The sequence below is a fragment of the Vidua macroura genome, chromosome 16, assembly GCF_024509145.1.
Source record: "Vidua macroura isolate BioBank_ID:100142 chromosome 16, ASM2450914v1, whole genome shotgun sequence".
Classification (NCBI taxonomy): domain Eukaryota; kingdom Metazoa; phylum Chordata; class Aves; order Passeriformes; family Viduidae; genus Vidua; species Vidua macroura.
In genome coordinates this window covers 2,771,388-2,787,124 of record NC_071586.1, presented here as the reverse complement: position 1 = coordinate 2,787,124, position 15,737 = coordinate 2,771,388, and the positions used below count along the sequence as shown (strand labels likewise).

The 15,737-nt window shown below is 46.6% G+C and overlaps 1 protein-coding gene across 7 annotated transcripts in view; it reads right to left on the bottom strand.

Moving 5' to 3' along the window:
• Positions 1–2,427: 2,427 nt before the first annotated feature.
• CREBBP (CREB binding protein) overlaps positions 2,428–15,737 on the bottom strand; it is a 95,967-nt gene continuing 82,657 nt past the window's right edge. For all 7 annotated transcript variants that reach the window (XM_053991861.1, XM_053991863.1, XM_053991867.1 and 4 more), the window contains 8 exons: positions 15,045–15,195; positions 14,140–14,286; positions 13,144–13,257; positions 12,575–12,740; positions 11,466–11,633; positions 8,230–8,391; positions 7,692–7,973; positions 2,428–6,111 (listed from right to left, as the gene is read on the bottom strand). In XM_053991861.1, coding sequence (XP_053847836.1) covers positions 3,946–6,111; positions 7,692–7,973; positions 8,230–8,391; positions 11,466–11,633; positions 12,575–12,740; positions 13,144–13,257; positions 14,140–14,286; positions 15,045–15,195 — 3,356 coding nt within the window. In that variant the 3' untranslated portion in view covers positions 2,428–3,945. The remainder of the gene's footprint in view (positions 6,112–7,691; positions 7,974–8,229; positions 8,392–11,465; positions 11,634–12,574; positions 12,741–13,143; positions 13,258–14,139; positions 14,287–15,044; positions 15,196–15,737) is intronic.

Sequence of the window (15,737 nt, the reverse complement as noted above, 5' to 3'; positions counted from 1 at the left end):
CTTTTGGGACTACGCCGAGGCGAGTGTTGTTTCAGAGGTTCATATCTAAGAAACAGCCGCATGGAGCGGGGTTTGTGGGGCACTCAACGTTATGGATTAGGTGCAACAAACCCAGCACGAGTCTTTGCATCACTCCAACACCCTTCCGCTGGCTGCATTTCCACCTGGAACCAACTCCAGCCCTTCATCGAGATTCCCTGTGCTGCAGCCAAAACCAAAATGACTTCCGAGCCGGTTGCAAACGCTTCCCTCCTCTCGCAGTGCTCACTGCTACCGCCCGCTGACCCCACGGCACTCCCGAGAGCGACCAGAGCTGTACCAGAGCTCTTGTACCTGCTGTGAAACACCTGAATCCTCCTGCCTCACCCTGGGTGTGCTTTCACCGTTAACCATGAAATGTGCTCCTGCAGGGATCACAGGGGATCTGATACAGATCCTCCCCTCTGTCCAGGCTCATTTCAGTTATCCTGGGGTTGGCTCCAACTTGCTTCAATCACTGCCCTGGCAGCGTCCCGCTCTGCATTTTAAATTCCTGACTGTGGAGAAGCGCAGGGAAGCACAGAGTGCCCTGCACAGCAAGCTCCCCCAGCTCCAAGGTGGCTGCTCTATCTTCCCTGCACTGGAGGAACCATGGGCTGAAATTTGCTCTGGGAGAAGCACCCGACACACCTCCTGATCACCCTGTAAGCCATGAACTGCTGTCATGTGCTGTTGTCCACTGCCACCGGCTAGAAGGGACAACATCTACTGCTGCCTTTTAACACTGACCGAGGGGGGACCGTCCCAGCCGGTTTGGCAAGAGGGCTCCTCTTCCTCCCTGCTTTGCTCTAACGCATCCGGGAGGCAGACAGCGCAGGGAGCACTCACACAAGTGCTGTGGGCAGATCTGTGTCCCGAGGGGAAGCCCAGCTGTGCGGGCAGCGAGAGGGAAAGCTCCCAGCCTGCGGCAGCAGCATCACCAGCAGGAGCCAGAGCAGAGCGGAGCACAGTGGGCAGCCCAGGAAAATAGCAGAGAACCATCACTGCAGCTTGACGTTCAGATTTAAGAACCTTCTCCCACTCTAGAATTCAGTGAGGGGAAGGCCTTACCCACCCTCTTCGGTGGTAAAGCTCCTGCACAAAGCTCCAGTGCACTCTCGCCTTATCAATTCCCATGTTTCTAGGATGCTGTTCCTTACTGACCGTACCTCCCCATCAGACAGGGACTTGGAAAAGCCCATCTAGGCTTCAGATATGCTGAACTTCATATCAACACTCACAGGAGACTGGAGTGAAGCCTCCCCGAGGCTGCAAGAACTGCACCCCCAGCCCCTCCTCAGGTTTGATTTCAGCTCTTCATTTCCCTTCTTTTCCTTGTGAAACATCTGCTCTTACCTAACACACCTGAGTATCGGATCTACATCGATCCCTTGGCGCTGTGATCTCGCCACACTTCAGGTTGTACTTAAAAATTATTCCAGTATTTGCTTCCCATCCGTTGGTTTTTTCCACTCTTTCCCGGGAATGGGCACCCAAGGGAGCTGCAGCCTGGGCCACACCAGCTCTGTGCTCCAAAGAGGACTCAGCTTATCCAAATCCGGAAGCGGTGCCGATGCCTTTAAAATGGAGGCTACTTAGAGGAATTAGTGAGATTGAGCGCAGTTATCTTAACCTTGGGTGTCAGGCTCCGCTGATCCTCGCGGCCACCAGCCAAGTGGAACCATCCTTCAATCCAAGCAGTTTTACCAGCTTTTATTAGAAACACCAGCACATTTCAAGTTTCCTCTTTTTGATCACAAATATAGTGTTTTTCCTCTTTTTAAGTACACAGCATGAGACACAGCATCAGGGCTTTCCATCTTTTTTTTTTCTGTTTGTTTTTTTTTACAGCGATTTCTTTTGGACAAGCTTTGGGTTTAGTGTTCACTGATCTCACCCCAGCCCCAAATTTTGACATCTTGAATTGCTGAAGACAATTGTGTGGGCAGATGAATCCGATGGTAGTGAAAAAGGTACAAGAGTTAAAAGTTTGCAAGTAAAAGTTGAAGCAGAGACCCTCTCCAGTTAAAAAGGATGAAGTGGCGCCGCAGCACACGATTTTCACAGTACGGGGAAAAAAGTTGAGATAAAGATTTGCTCTTTCCCCCCTGTTTTCCCCCACCAGTGTCCCAATAAAAACGTTAAGGCTGGAGGAAGCGCTAACTGGACGTGAAAAGCCACATGTGCCCGGTGCTCCCAGGACAGCACACCGGGCTCGCTGCACAGCCCGTGCCGGGCACACGGAGCCGAGACGCCTCGGGCTCTGAGGAAGGCGCTTGTTTGAGCTCGTGGTTTGAGCTCACACCTGTGCTGGGAAATTTTCCCTGGACTTTTTCACTCCGAGAAAGCAATTCACTGAGGGGAGGAGGAGTGAGTATCCCAGGAACGTGAGGGCATGGTGACAGGATATTAAAGGGAACATGTACATGATTTGTTATTTTTTATTCCACAGAAAACCCTCAAATCTAGACTCAGAGTTAACAGCAGAAAAATAGTGTTAAAGTCAATAGGTTCATATTTTACTGTAGACTAAATAAATTAGCCTAGAATTAACTCAATACTCTCTATTTTCCTTTCATTGGTGATCCTTCTCTAAATTAATGCAGTTTTTAAAAAGCAACGGCTATTAATAATTTATTCCAGTTAACCCTTATGGATGAACACCTGCGAAGAGTCGATGTCTGGGAACCATTCCCCTCTCCTCTCCCTCCCCGAAAAGGAAACAATCGCTAAGGGTGTTGTAAAACAGACATGCTAGCTACAATATCCATGGATCGTGCCTCTCCTACCGCTGCCTCTGGCTGCTCCGGGTCATGAGTGAATCGTCATAGCTATGTCTTACAAAGAACATGATCAAAAAAATATATAAATAAATAAAAACCTTAAACATTCTTACATGGATTTTAAAGAACAGAATACATGTTAAAAACTTCAGTAATTTATATCAATTTTAAGCAATACTTTATATACAATGGAAAAAAGACATGCATAGTCCAAATACAATGTTGAAAACAGCATTTTCATAACAAAAAACCCAAACACTAAGTGTTAATACCATGTACATGGATTCAAGAAGGACCACCCTTTTTGTCTGTTGCACACAGTTTATTTAACAATATGATATTATAAGTAAGAAATGAGTTTTTTTTCTTTTTACCATTCTATACAGTGATTGAATCTTCTTGGATTTTCTTATTTATAGTAATTATAGCGCTTGCATGATTTACACTAGAATTGCTTTCCTCGTTTCAAGTTTCACACAGAAGAAAGAAAGAAAAGAATGTTTCTTCTCTATCCAGATCAGCACGGCCTAAGAGTGATCATCCCTATTTTCATCTAAGACCAGTTTTATCAGAGAAACAAAGCAACAATTTCTACATCTGCAAGACAAGGATTTTGGCGTTGGCCAATGTGTGCAAGAGTCAATTCCTATCTTCCCAGGGGTAATACTTCAAACGCCTGCAGAGTTCACTATAGAAAACAAAAATCTTCCCGCCATGTGTCAAAGTTACCGGGATACGCTATAATGTTGCATTATTTCAGGAAACAGTTTCTGAATATTATTTTTTTTTTCTTCTTTTAAACTCAAATGTTTAAAGTCTTGAAAATACAAATAAAAAATATGAATATAATGAACTTGTTTTCCCCGTTAAAAAAAAGGTATGAGTCAACAGCAACAAAAAAATAAAAACCAAAAAAACCCACAAAAGAGACCAGATATTTTAACCGCCTGGCTTTAACAAAAAAATATATTCTTTGTATTGTTTTTTTTTTTTCTTTTTATTTTTAAACAGCAATTAATTCTTCCATCTGTAGGAAGCAGCAGTTCCATCTAGGATTCAAAACAACCCAGATGTCTGAATTTTCAGTACAAAATATCCAAGAACACGAAAGGAAAGAAGAAACAAAAGTGATGCTCCCATAATGCTACAAACCCTCCACAAATTTCTCTAATGTGTCCCCGGTGGTGTCACCGACCAGAGACAATTCGTTAGACAACGCACTGCGGTTGGGGGTGTTTAGTTGGGGAAGCATTGCACTCTGTTCTGGGTTGCCCAAGTGTCCCTGATCCATGGAGCTAGCCATAGTGACTGCGAGTCCTGGGTGGGGGGAACCAGTCTGGGGAGAGACGTGGTGCGGTGATGGTTGGGGCTGTATCCTGGGTGACGGGCTGGAATGTGGTGGCTGGGACTGGGGACGGGGAGACTGAACGGGCGCTGGGGACCGCACCTGGTTGCTGAGGGAGGTGGCGATCTGCTGGCCAGGGAGATGAGACGCCTGCGGTTGTCCTGAGAGCATGTGCTGCTGTGGGCTCATGGGGTTGGGCTGCCCGGGGGACCCTATCTGCTGCTTCATCTGCTGCTGCTGCAGGATGCGCTGCTGCAGGGCCTGCTGGATGTTGGGAGCGCCGTCCGCCCCCAGGCCGGGCTGGCCCATCTGGTTCAGCTGTCCCATCTGAGCCATCTGTCCCATGGAACTCCCCTGTATGGATAGGTGCTGCTGCATCCGCTGCTGCTGCATGGCTTGGGGGTAACCTCCCGGGCCCTGGGGCTGCTGGAACTGGTTGTGAGCTGCCATCCCTCCTGCCATGCCGGCCCCTCCCTGCTGCTGCTGCTGCTGTTGCTGCAGTAGCTGCCTCCTCAGGATCTCGCGGTACTGCGGGCTCATGTTGGCCATGCTGGGGTTGTGGCTGGGGTTCATGATGTTGATCGCCTGTCCCTGGGGGTTCATAGCTCCGATCCCTTGCTGCTGGGGAGGGACGCTCGGTCTCTGCACTCCGGCTTGCATCGCGTTCATGTTCTGCAGTCCCGCCTGCGCGTGCATGCCCGGCTGTTGCATGCCAGTCTGCGGCTGCTGCATCCCGGGCTGGGGCTGTATCCCTGCTTGCTGCTGCATCCCAGGCTGGTTCGCCACGTATTTGGCTGTTCTTTGCTTTATAAAAGCTGCCATAAGCTGAGGGTTGGATTTAAGGATATTAAGAACCTGCTGTTGCTGCTGCGGAGAACTCGGCGATTTCAAGGTCCTCAGCAAGTCCTGAAGTGCATTGGGGGTGATGCTCCGCGGCGGCTGCTGCACACCCGGCATCCTGGGCCCGGCCACGGCTTGCGGCGTCGCCATCGGCATCACCGGTCTGGCCATTCCCGGCTGCATCGGCTGCTGCTGCGGCATCGGCGGCGACTGCCACTGCCCGGGCTGCATGTTGGGCATCACGGGGCCGCTCACGGGGTTGGGCCGGGGTACATTCATGCTGACTTGCTGCATCTGGTTCACCGAGCCCACCGTGGGGTTCACGAGTCCCGGGCGGCCGGGAGGCAAACCATTGTTCATGTTGTTGACCCTGTAGAGCTGCTGCTGCTGCTGTTGCGCAGCCTCTCTCTCGATCTGCCGAGCCGCTTCCACGGCGGCCGGCGGCGGCTGAGCCGGAGGCGGCGGCGCGGACACCGGGTTTGCGGGTTTTCCTGTCGAGACGGTGGTGGGGGGCTGGGTTCTGGACACGCTGGGAAAGCCGGCCGGTGACATACTTACAGGGGAGGGCTGGGGCTGGGGAGCAGGCTGCGGTGTCTGCGGTGTACTTGGCTGCTGCGTAGGGGTACCAGGCGTTGCTGAGGTAGGAGAAGGCAAACTTTGCTGAGGCACGTTTCGGGTGTTCATGGTAGCCATCCTTCTGCGCATGAGCTGAGCCTGCTGCAGGCGGTGCTGGATCTGCTGCTGTCGGAGCTTGTGTTTGATATTGAGACAGAATGGCACGGGGCATTTGTTCTCTTGGCAGTGTTTGGCATGGTAGCAGCAAAGAGCTATGAGCTGTTTGCACACCGGACAGCCACCGTTGGTCTTGCGCTTGCAGCCCTTGGTGTGCTGGACAACCCGTTTCATCTTCTGGCAGGATGGCAGAGAGCAGTTTGCGTTGCGGCACTGGCAGGCGTGGACGAGGGACTGGATGCAGCGCTGGATGCTCAGCCGTCGCGACTCCTGGGGGCTCTTGGACTGCTGCTCTCCTTGGTTGTTGCTCTCATCATCCAGACCCAGGCCCCACTTAACCATCTTGTGGTCATGGCTCTTAGTGTTGTAGCAGTTGATGCAGAGGTCGTAGTCCTGCAAGAAAAGAAAAGCCAGAGCTCAGCTGCTGACAGGGCGCGAACCACACGGGCAGAGAGCAGCGTGGTGCCAGGGGAGCAGCGCCAGCTCCTGTGCAGGCACACGTTGGGTGCTTGTGGGTACAACCACGCAGAGCACAAGCAGGATGACAGTCACACACTGTCAACAGCTGCCACTTCACCTCACACCTGTACTCAGCCAGGGAAGTGGCTACACAGCCTGTCCAGGCAGCCTGCAATCACAGCTCTTCACTGTGGCAGGTAACAATGCAACTGGGGCAATCACTGTGTCATTTTGTTACATGAAAAAGTCTTGCAGTAATTTTTTTTTTCCAATTTTTCCCTTTTGATGACATTAACTGTTTATTTTTCTGTGATGCCTGCTGGGGTGCCAACACCTCCAACTAGTAAGATAAATCTATGGTCACTCCTAAAAAGTAGGGTCTAGCCCTCCATTTATCCTTAGTGTAACTACTGACTAATAATTACTACCCTTAAATATGTATTTTTAAAAATCTCTAAACAAGAACAAGTTTCATACACAGACAGTCACTTACCTGAACACCCCCACATTTTTGCTGCCCTCTCCCTTTTTCGGCTGGAGGAAGGGCACTCCCTTACACAGAGGTACCAGAGGCAGCCTAAAGGCCCTACCTCCCTCCACCACCTAATTCCCTGCGTGTGTCCAGTCCATGTCCTGCAGCCTCGCCTCAAGAAGCTCTGCTCAGTGCTTTCCTCAGAGGGATTAATTAAGACTCTTCCCCCACAAACCTGGCAATAACTTGCGGTGTAAAAACGAGGCTGCACTTATTCAAATGTCTTTTATTCAGCTACACCCAGAGGTGAACACAAGTCCTCCAAAAAGCCTCAAGCATACCAGTACAGCCCCATGGATAACCTCTCTCTAACACACGTCCTGAAATTTGAGCAGTCTGGGCTAGTGGAAGGTGTCCCTGCCCATGGAAGAGGGGTGGAACAAAATGGTCTTTGAGGCCTCTTCCAACCTAAACCATTCTAAGATCCATAATTCTTTAAAATTAAGTAAAGAACTTGTCTTTGCTGACGAGCAGTAGCAGAATAAACAATGCAGCAGGAGCTGTTCCAGAGCACTGGTGCTTTCCATGTCAAGCAACTAAAGTCACTTATTCTACAAGAAAAGGCACCCACCTCTTCTACCCTCTAAGGGGAGGTGACTGCCCTCACCTCCCCTTAAGGCTTAGCAGCCCTTTACCAGGATGGGCTTAATTTGGAGAAACTTTGGGCAATATTCAAAAAACCCCCTTCAGACTCAGCTGTAGGACAAGAGAGGGCCGAGTTCTGAGGTGCCCCACACGTATGTCAGTCAGTGCAATGCCACCATCCCTCAGTCAGTGCAATGCCACCATCCCTCACAGACAGTGGAATGCCACCATCCCTCAGTCAGGGCAATGCCACCATCCCTCACAGACAGTGCAATGCCACCATCCCTCAGTCAGTGCAATGCCACCATCCCTCACAGACAGTGCAATGCCACCATCCCTCAGTCAGTGCAATGCCACCATCCCTCAGTCAGTGCAATGCCACCGTGCCCACACGTACCTCGCAGACAGTGCAATGCCACCTGGTCTCCACGTGGTGCTTGCACTCGTTGCAGGTGTAGACGAAGCGATCCTGCCCCTGGGTGTGCAGCTCCACCAGCATGCACAGCGTGGACCACTTGGAGCGGCGCAGGGAGGAGAACTCCCAGTGCTTATCTCTGGCCAAGGTGAGGAAGGCGTCTCGCCCATCCATCAGGTCACAGCTCAGCAGTGGATCCGGGTCCACAATGGGGTGCAGAGTGTTAATCACAGGCCCGGCATGTAAATGAATCACAAAAAACACCTGCAGGTAAATGGGGAAGAAATAAAAGGCAAAGAGGTCAGGTAATGTCGCAGGAAGGAGCTGGTGTTCTCTGCAGTGAGAACATTATCTAATTAACTTCGTTTGGGCTAATCTCTTCCAATATGTTGTTATGCAACAGAAACATTCCTAGCCCAACCGCAGGGTTTATTCTTCCTGGTTTTTCAGTTCTGAATATCACTGTGCCTGCATTTACAGGAATAAACCCTTCTCTTTTTACAGCAGATTCCCACAGTACCTCTTTATGCTTCTCCATGGTGGCGTAGAGCTTCTGAGACAGGTCATTGGACACGTTTGGCATGCTGGGCTTCTTCTTGTTAGCTCTGCTGATGCTGCTCTTATTCTTGTTGGTTTTTTTGTTGTTCTTTTTCTTGGCATTCTTGCTGTCGCCCTGGCTCCCCTGCAATAAAGACACGGGAAAGATGTTACACTTTGGAGAGCTCTCTCCCATTCACTGGGCTCACAGTGACACACTTCTGCTGTCAGGAATAGAACTTTGTTCCAATGCCTGCAAATCAGCCCTCCTGTGTTAAATATATCCTATCTTCCAGGAAAAATCAAAAGCCAAATTGGCAGGCAAACAAATCCAAACACTGTTTAAAAATAAACTTTTAAGGTATGTATACATTAAAAAATTCCCATTTTACACTGATTGTTTTTCCTTCTCCAACGTCGTACTTCAGCTTCCACTGCTTTAGATCTTGCAGCTGATGATAAAATGACACAAAAAATATGGACTTAAAATTCCAAGAGTGCAGTACTTTGCTTTACTGTGCATTTGGTGTGTCACATACTTGCTTGAGCTCTGATTTAATGCTTGTTTTTACTGAACAGATTTAGGGCTAGGACACAGATAAGAACATGCAGGATTTGAACTGAAACCAACAAAACACATTATTCTCCATCCTGCTGACTTCCAGCTGCATGTGCAGCTCCCAAAAAAATAATCTCCAAAACCTCCACTTGTGCCCAAGTTACAACACAGACCACAGAGGCCATACACTGAATGTTAGATGTAAGTAAAGAGAGTGAAAAATAGCAGATGATGCTATTTAGATGACCTGGGAAAACAGAAATAACTTTTAGAGTTCTCATGTCCTTAAAAAATCAAACCCCAAGCCCTCGGCAGGGAGGGCTCAGGAAAAACCCCTCTCCAACTTCTAGAATTTTGGTCATCATAAAATTAAAAATAAGCTACTGAAATACTTGGATATATATAAATATAAATATACACACATACGCAAGCAAGTTCCATGAACAGTATGTACAAGCAAACACAGGGTTTGTCCACAGGCATATTTATTCCAGGAAAACAAAAATATTCCAACTGCAGAAAGCAATTCTATTTATAGACTGCTGCCATCCTTCCATTCCATTAATTAGGCTTGGACAGGAATTCCCTGTCCACTCCTGGGTTCTCTCTTAACTAATTTTGTGGATTTTCTGACCAAACCTGTTTGGAAATTAAAATGAGGCTATTTTATGGGAAACCAGACAGAGCTCTAAGTGACTTGAAGTGACTGAGAAGTGACCTGTTTTATGTCCCCACCTTGACTGCCCCCAAGTTTCCTTCCACTGATGGAATCGGAGCCTGCCCTTCTTTGCCTCCATGTCCTAAAGCCCCAGCTGAGATCTTAAAGTTTAAACACCAAAAGGAGAACAGACTAAAACTTATCAAACAAGCCAAGTCTAAGTTTTCTTTCTACTCCACCTTTTGCAAGTTTATATTTGGCAAACTGTACAAAGTAGTCCAAGCTGTTTTAAGAAGTTGTAGGGCTGTGTTTGTGCCATTTCATTCTGACATTCAGCCAGATCAGCCAGAGATGCTGATGGGGTTCCTGGGGGAGCCTCACCCCTTCAGAACCTTTGCCAAGAATTCTGAATATTTGTCACCTCTTTACTCCCCCTTTGACTGATACCTGCAGCACATGTTCACTTGCAGGAAGCTTTCTCTTCACATACACAACATTTAGGACAAAGAATTTAAGACAGATTCTGTGCCATTTCAGTACCAAGACCCATGTGCTGCTTGTACCCTTGGAGATCCCCATTGCTGGGCAGTTTTCTCCATGAAGTGACCCAGTTTAAGTGTCTGATTGGAGGAAGTTATCACACTTTAAAATTTGCTCCTTTTCCTGAGTTACAAGGCAAAGACCCCACTGTGCCATGCTTGGATGACACCTCAGCAAGCTGGGTGCAGGTTGTGTCCCCCTGCTGCTGCACCAGGCATTAAGGGGGAGCACAGGGATGTTCCCATCCAAGGCTGCATCGTCTCATTTTAGGCCACAACTTGTCTGAACTCACAGTGAATTGTTCTGGGCTTTTTCAAACACCTTATTCCCCCTCCTAGATGCAGAGTAAATTCTCACACCACTGTTTTCCCTGATTTACTGGAAGTGATCCTGTTAGCAACAGAGAGCTGCTGCCTAATTCCAAGCCTTGCCTTCCACTTCTTTTTATACAGCAGTGCTTGCTGAACTATCTCAACATTCAAAGTCACATTCAGAAGAAACAAAGTGAAAGCTGTTAACTTTGTGGTTCCATTAAAACATTGCCACAAACTGTAGTAACTTTGAAAAGCTGCTAAGGTTTAACAGAGGGAACTTTCTGACATCACAAAATTGATGGATTAAGGTCCATCCCTCCACATCCATCCTATGTAACACAGACTGAAGGCAAACAGTCTAAGCTTCAAGGGGGCTTTCCCCAGGTAAAACTTTTGGTTCTACTTCAATCTATTGGACTTCAGATTTTCCTACAACATTTATTTTCAAAATGTCTTGCTGCAAATCTCAAGTGAAAAGGACAGTATAAAAGTGCTGAGACCATTTGGTTGCAGATAAAATCAAGATGGAAATAAAAATGAATGATGACATTCTGTCCAGGGCCCTGAAAAACCTGGTTGTTGTTTTTTTGTGGGTTTTTTTTTGGCTTGGTTGGTTTTTATAGACAAAGAGAAAATGTTGGTGAAGGAACAGCACCATCAGGATCAACTTTTCCCTCCAACGCAAAGCCTGCAATAAACACTTTCAAATTTCAGCCCTTTACTGTTGCAAATGACTACAAGTACCTGTGCTTAAATAACAGCCACATTTCATTCAGCTCTGAAAAATCCAGCACCTTTCAAATCACAAATGCTGGAGGTGCTTTGCAAAGGTGTGAACCAGAAGCTCAGCCAAATGACTGCAAGCAAATGTAGCGTGGCAAAAGCAGCTTAACACATTTCTCTGAGAAGAGAGATGCTGAACTGACATAAGCGACTTCTGAGTATGTTAAAAAAACCCAAACCAACAAACCAAGCCATCAGTAGATGTTAACCAAGAAGAAAAACAGAAATGCAGTTAAAGGGACCCCTGATTTCATGTCTGCTGTAAATGATCTTTTCTAGTTTATTTGCTGTGACCTCTCTGTATTAAAGCATTAATTACCAGCTTTGTGAGCTAAGGGAGAACATGGCACATAAAGCTAACCCACCTCTGTTGTTTCACTAGCTGCAGTGCTCTCTTCCTTCTTCCTCTCCTCCTCCTCCTGCTCCAGCTCCTTAATGCTTTCCTCCAGCACATTAGGCCAGAAATCACCTTCAAAGTAAGGCAGCTCCTTGGCACTGGTCAGCCTGTCCTCAGTTGCTTGTTTGAAGATGTCCTGTTGAACACATCACACCAGAGCAGGAATAAATAAATGAAGATCACTTAGCAGAGAGAGAGGAGAACCAGAGACAGCCCAGAGCCTCACTGAGCAGCTGGGCCTCACCCACAGCCAGGAGCTGCTCCTGCCAGGGCTCCTTTTCTGGGACAGCTCCAGACCTAGCCTGGCAATCCTGGCACAGCCCCACTCCCTGTTCCATCTGAGGATCAGTGCTGAGGCTTTCCTGACCCCATCATGCCATCAGTTCATGCTCCTGACATGATGGGAGATACCAAGATATCCCTGGAAAATGCAACTGACCCCTCTCTGGTTTCAAAACCCCCTTATCAGGAGGCCCAGATTTCCCAGCTCTTTGCCACCTGATGACAAGGCTTGTTAGGGGCTGTTCCTACTTTACACATTTAGGAATTGTCACTTGCCATCAAAACATCCATTTTTCCCAGCACTGTCATTGCCATTAAGGAATTCTTGTACATTTTAGCATGAAAGGAGTGGCAAATGCTCCCTTTGCCACCTTCTACTTATTTCCTTGGGTACATGTGTGATATTCTGCAGTTATGAAAATCATTCTTGTCATAAGGAGCTCTTTTATTTCACACTAGTGGGGCCCAGCATTTCACATGCTTCTCCAGAATCACCAGAAAGAAACAGCTTCCATAAACCTTGACAAGCTCCATATTTCCTTGCCTAGAAAATGCAGTGAAAGAAAAATACACAAAGGCAGGTTCTTGCAGATTTCCCTTCATGCAGACACCAAACCTAAAGAATTCTCAGCCTGAAAGGCAGAACCTCAAGAAAATCTATGACAATGAAGACTCTGGTTGAGAATAAACCCCTTGTACAACATTACTCCACTTTTCAGGTGATATAAAACAACAGTAGCTCCCTTCAAATGAGAACACTATAAAAATGGAATCAGAAATCAAATAGTAACAAACCTTGTAGTCGTGAATGATTCTCTCAGCAAATGCCTTGTCCAGCATCTTCTTATACCATTCTTGCAAACGTTTGGGTTTGGGTATTTTCTGGTCAGGTGGGTGGCAATGAAAGATGTAATCATCTCCTTCACTGGGGGGACAGGCCCAGATGTGCCCTGTCACATACCTGTGTCACACACAACAAACAACACCTGTGACTCCCACCAGAAAACTAACTCAAACCTAGTTATAAATTCAGACCTCTGGCTTTCTTTTTTAAATTTTTAAGATCTTTTTCTTTGTAGCAAAGATGCTGAGGCAATAACCCATATTTTGACAAGGGATAAGGTCAGGGATATAATAATGAAGCTTAAACATCAAGTGAACCTCTGACCAAATGAATGATGTGCTGTCAGTTTAGGAATCCCAACAATAAAAACCACCTTAGTGACAAAATCCCAGTTTCTCTCTCCACTGCAGAAGAGACGCTCGCTCCACACATCTCAGAGAGGTCAGAAGGAAACAGAGACCACCCCAAGTGAAAAACCACTGAAGACCCAGATTTCTTTGCTTGCCAAGCTCTCACTCACCCGAGTTTCTTCACATACTCCAGGTAGCCGATGAGGATCTCGTGGTACACGGCGGTTCGGAGGCAGCGGGGCCGGAAGAAGTGAATGCTGTCAAGGTAGGAGATGTACACACGCCTGCAGGGAGAGAGGGACACCCTCAGGGCTGCTTTTTACTGACAGCTCACTTCTGCACTAGACAAATATTGTAAAATGCAGGTGAACCCAGTGAGAAGAAATGATGATGTCCAACTCCAGTTCAGAAGGCTGAATGATTTCTTTATTATAACTATGCTATAATACATTAATATACTGTATAAAGGAAGATACTAAAACCACACACCTGCTTTTCTAACTACCAAATCTAACTCACACCTTGTGACCCTGTTCTCAAGAGTGCAGCCACAGGTGGATTGGATTGGCCACCAGGCTCAAACAATCCTCACCAGAATCCAATCCAGCAATCACCCCAGGTAAACAATTCTCCAAACACATTCCACATGAGAAAACAAGGAGCAGAAATAGAAATTGTTTTCTCTTCCTTTCTCTCTGTGCACCTCTATGAAAAACCCTGAGAGAGAAATGTGCTTGCCACAGACAAACATGCAGAAAGACAAATAAATGCTGATGGTGTTTTAATGCATATTCAAGCATCTTAACATGGTGTAAACAGTCCTCAAAAGCAAAAGAAGGGCTGTATTTCTTTAGACAGCAAGAATACACATCGAGAGGCAAAATTATAAGCAGAATCCAAAAAATGTAACATTTTTGTTTGTTATAACTGTAGATTTTGTAATTTTTTTTTAATTTATTGTTCTGGTGGATATAGGAGGTTGTGTCAGTTGATAATTAGGATAGGTATTTATCCTACTAAATTACATTTTTTGATATTTGTCTTTCCCTTCAAAGTCATCTGCAGTCCTACAGCAGGACGGATTTGTGGGCCAGAACTGAAATGCATGTCCCAAATGTATCTGCAGTGACTGTCCAGGGGGTCTGGGAGATGCCCAAGGAGGGTACCTGGTGTTGGGAGGGGGGCAGTCCGAGCCGTACTCCTGCACGTGCATCCCAAAGAAGCACACGTCCACCCCGTCGATCTCCTCGAACGCAAACAGAGCTTTGGTACGGTAAGGGAAGGATTCTGACATCTCACCAGAGTCCACAAATCTGCAGGAAAGGGCAGCAGGAGAGAAAACCCAAACAAATGCCAATTATTAAAGCAGTGTCCTACCGGAACGAGGGGATTATTGTCAACCTTATTTTTAACTCCTTAGGAACATTTTTAGGCAAGAGTTAAATGGGGTCAGAGCACAGCTGTAGTAAAACAGGGAGTCCTGTTCCTGTAAATTCATGGAAAGACTTTCCATATAGAACACAGGGCTGAACAGGCCAGCATTGAGTACATGAATATCCTCAGAGACCACAAGCCTTTAAATAGGCTACAGAGCAGAAAATGTGATGCATTAGTATGAAGTGATGTCACATAAACACAGTTTTTATGAATTTAACCCAAAATACTTAACAGACTAAAGCTTTTAATATTTTCATTTATAATGAAACAAATTAAAAATTACTCCAGAAAGCTGAAGTGTTTCTAAAAACACAACAAAATGAAGGAAGAGTAAGGAACAGAATCTCAGCAACTGCTCCAAACTAAACTATGAATTCGGTAACCAAAATGTGGTCACACTCAAGATGTAGTGACACAAAGTCCCAGTATTATAAGCAAGGATGTTCCCACTGCCCCCAAAACAGTCACTTCCTCTACATTTTTTAACCTTTCATAATCCTAAACACGTCCAAATTTCAAAAATGTGCCAAGGCATTAAGGTGCAAATTGGCACAATTTTACAATAGCCCCGCAAGGAGGCTTCAAAATAAAATAAATAAAAAGGAGTGCATTCATTATAATTAACAGGACTAACCTGGATTTCATTCCTGGTTTAACTTCTACTGTCTTATCTGAACTTGCTACCACTCTGACAAAGACCTCTCCAGCCTCGGGATGGTTCTGACGCCGCAGGAATTTGTTCACTCTGTCCTCCAAATGGTTCCCTAAACGTGTGGTCTGCAGCCCTGCAAGGGAAGGGGAGAACACCACCATGGAAATGTTGACATTGGAGCTGCTCAGCTCAGGCTGGTGCTGTGCTCGAGAGCTCCTTTAGCTTCCTCCTCTGGATGGAAGCAGGTTTTTCCCTTTTGTTTTACCTCCATATGAAAACTGGATGATTTGATTTATACAGTCAAGATGAAGTGATGCAAACCCATCCCTGCTTTTCCCCAGAAGCAAAACCCCCCCCTGCTTTCCACACCCCACCAGGGCAGCTGAACCCACTGGAGTGGCACAATTACCCTGTAAATGAACTAACAAAGGCAGCTTTACGTAGCATTTTTCAATTTCAGCCTTATTTTATGAACCCTGCAAATGTTTTCTCCTCCCAACCCCACTCTGGCTGCTTGACAGAGATTACATCACTTCACAGATCTGGCTCCATGCCACACCTTTTCAAGCGAAGCAAAGCAAATCAACAGAAATGAAAAGCCTTTTGACTTCAATGGAGATTTCATTGCTTTTGCTTTTCTTTTCAAGAGAGCTTTTGGACTGCAGTTGCAGCAAT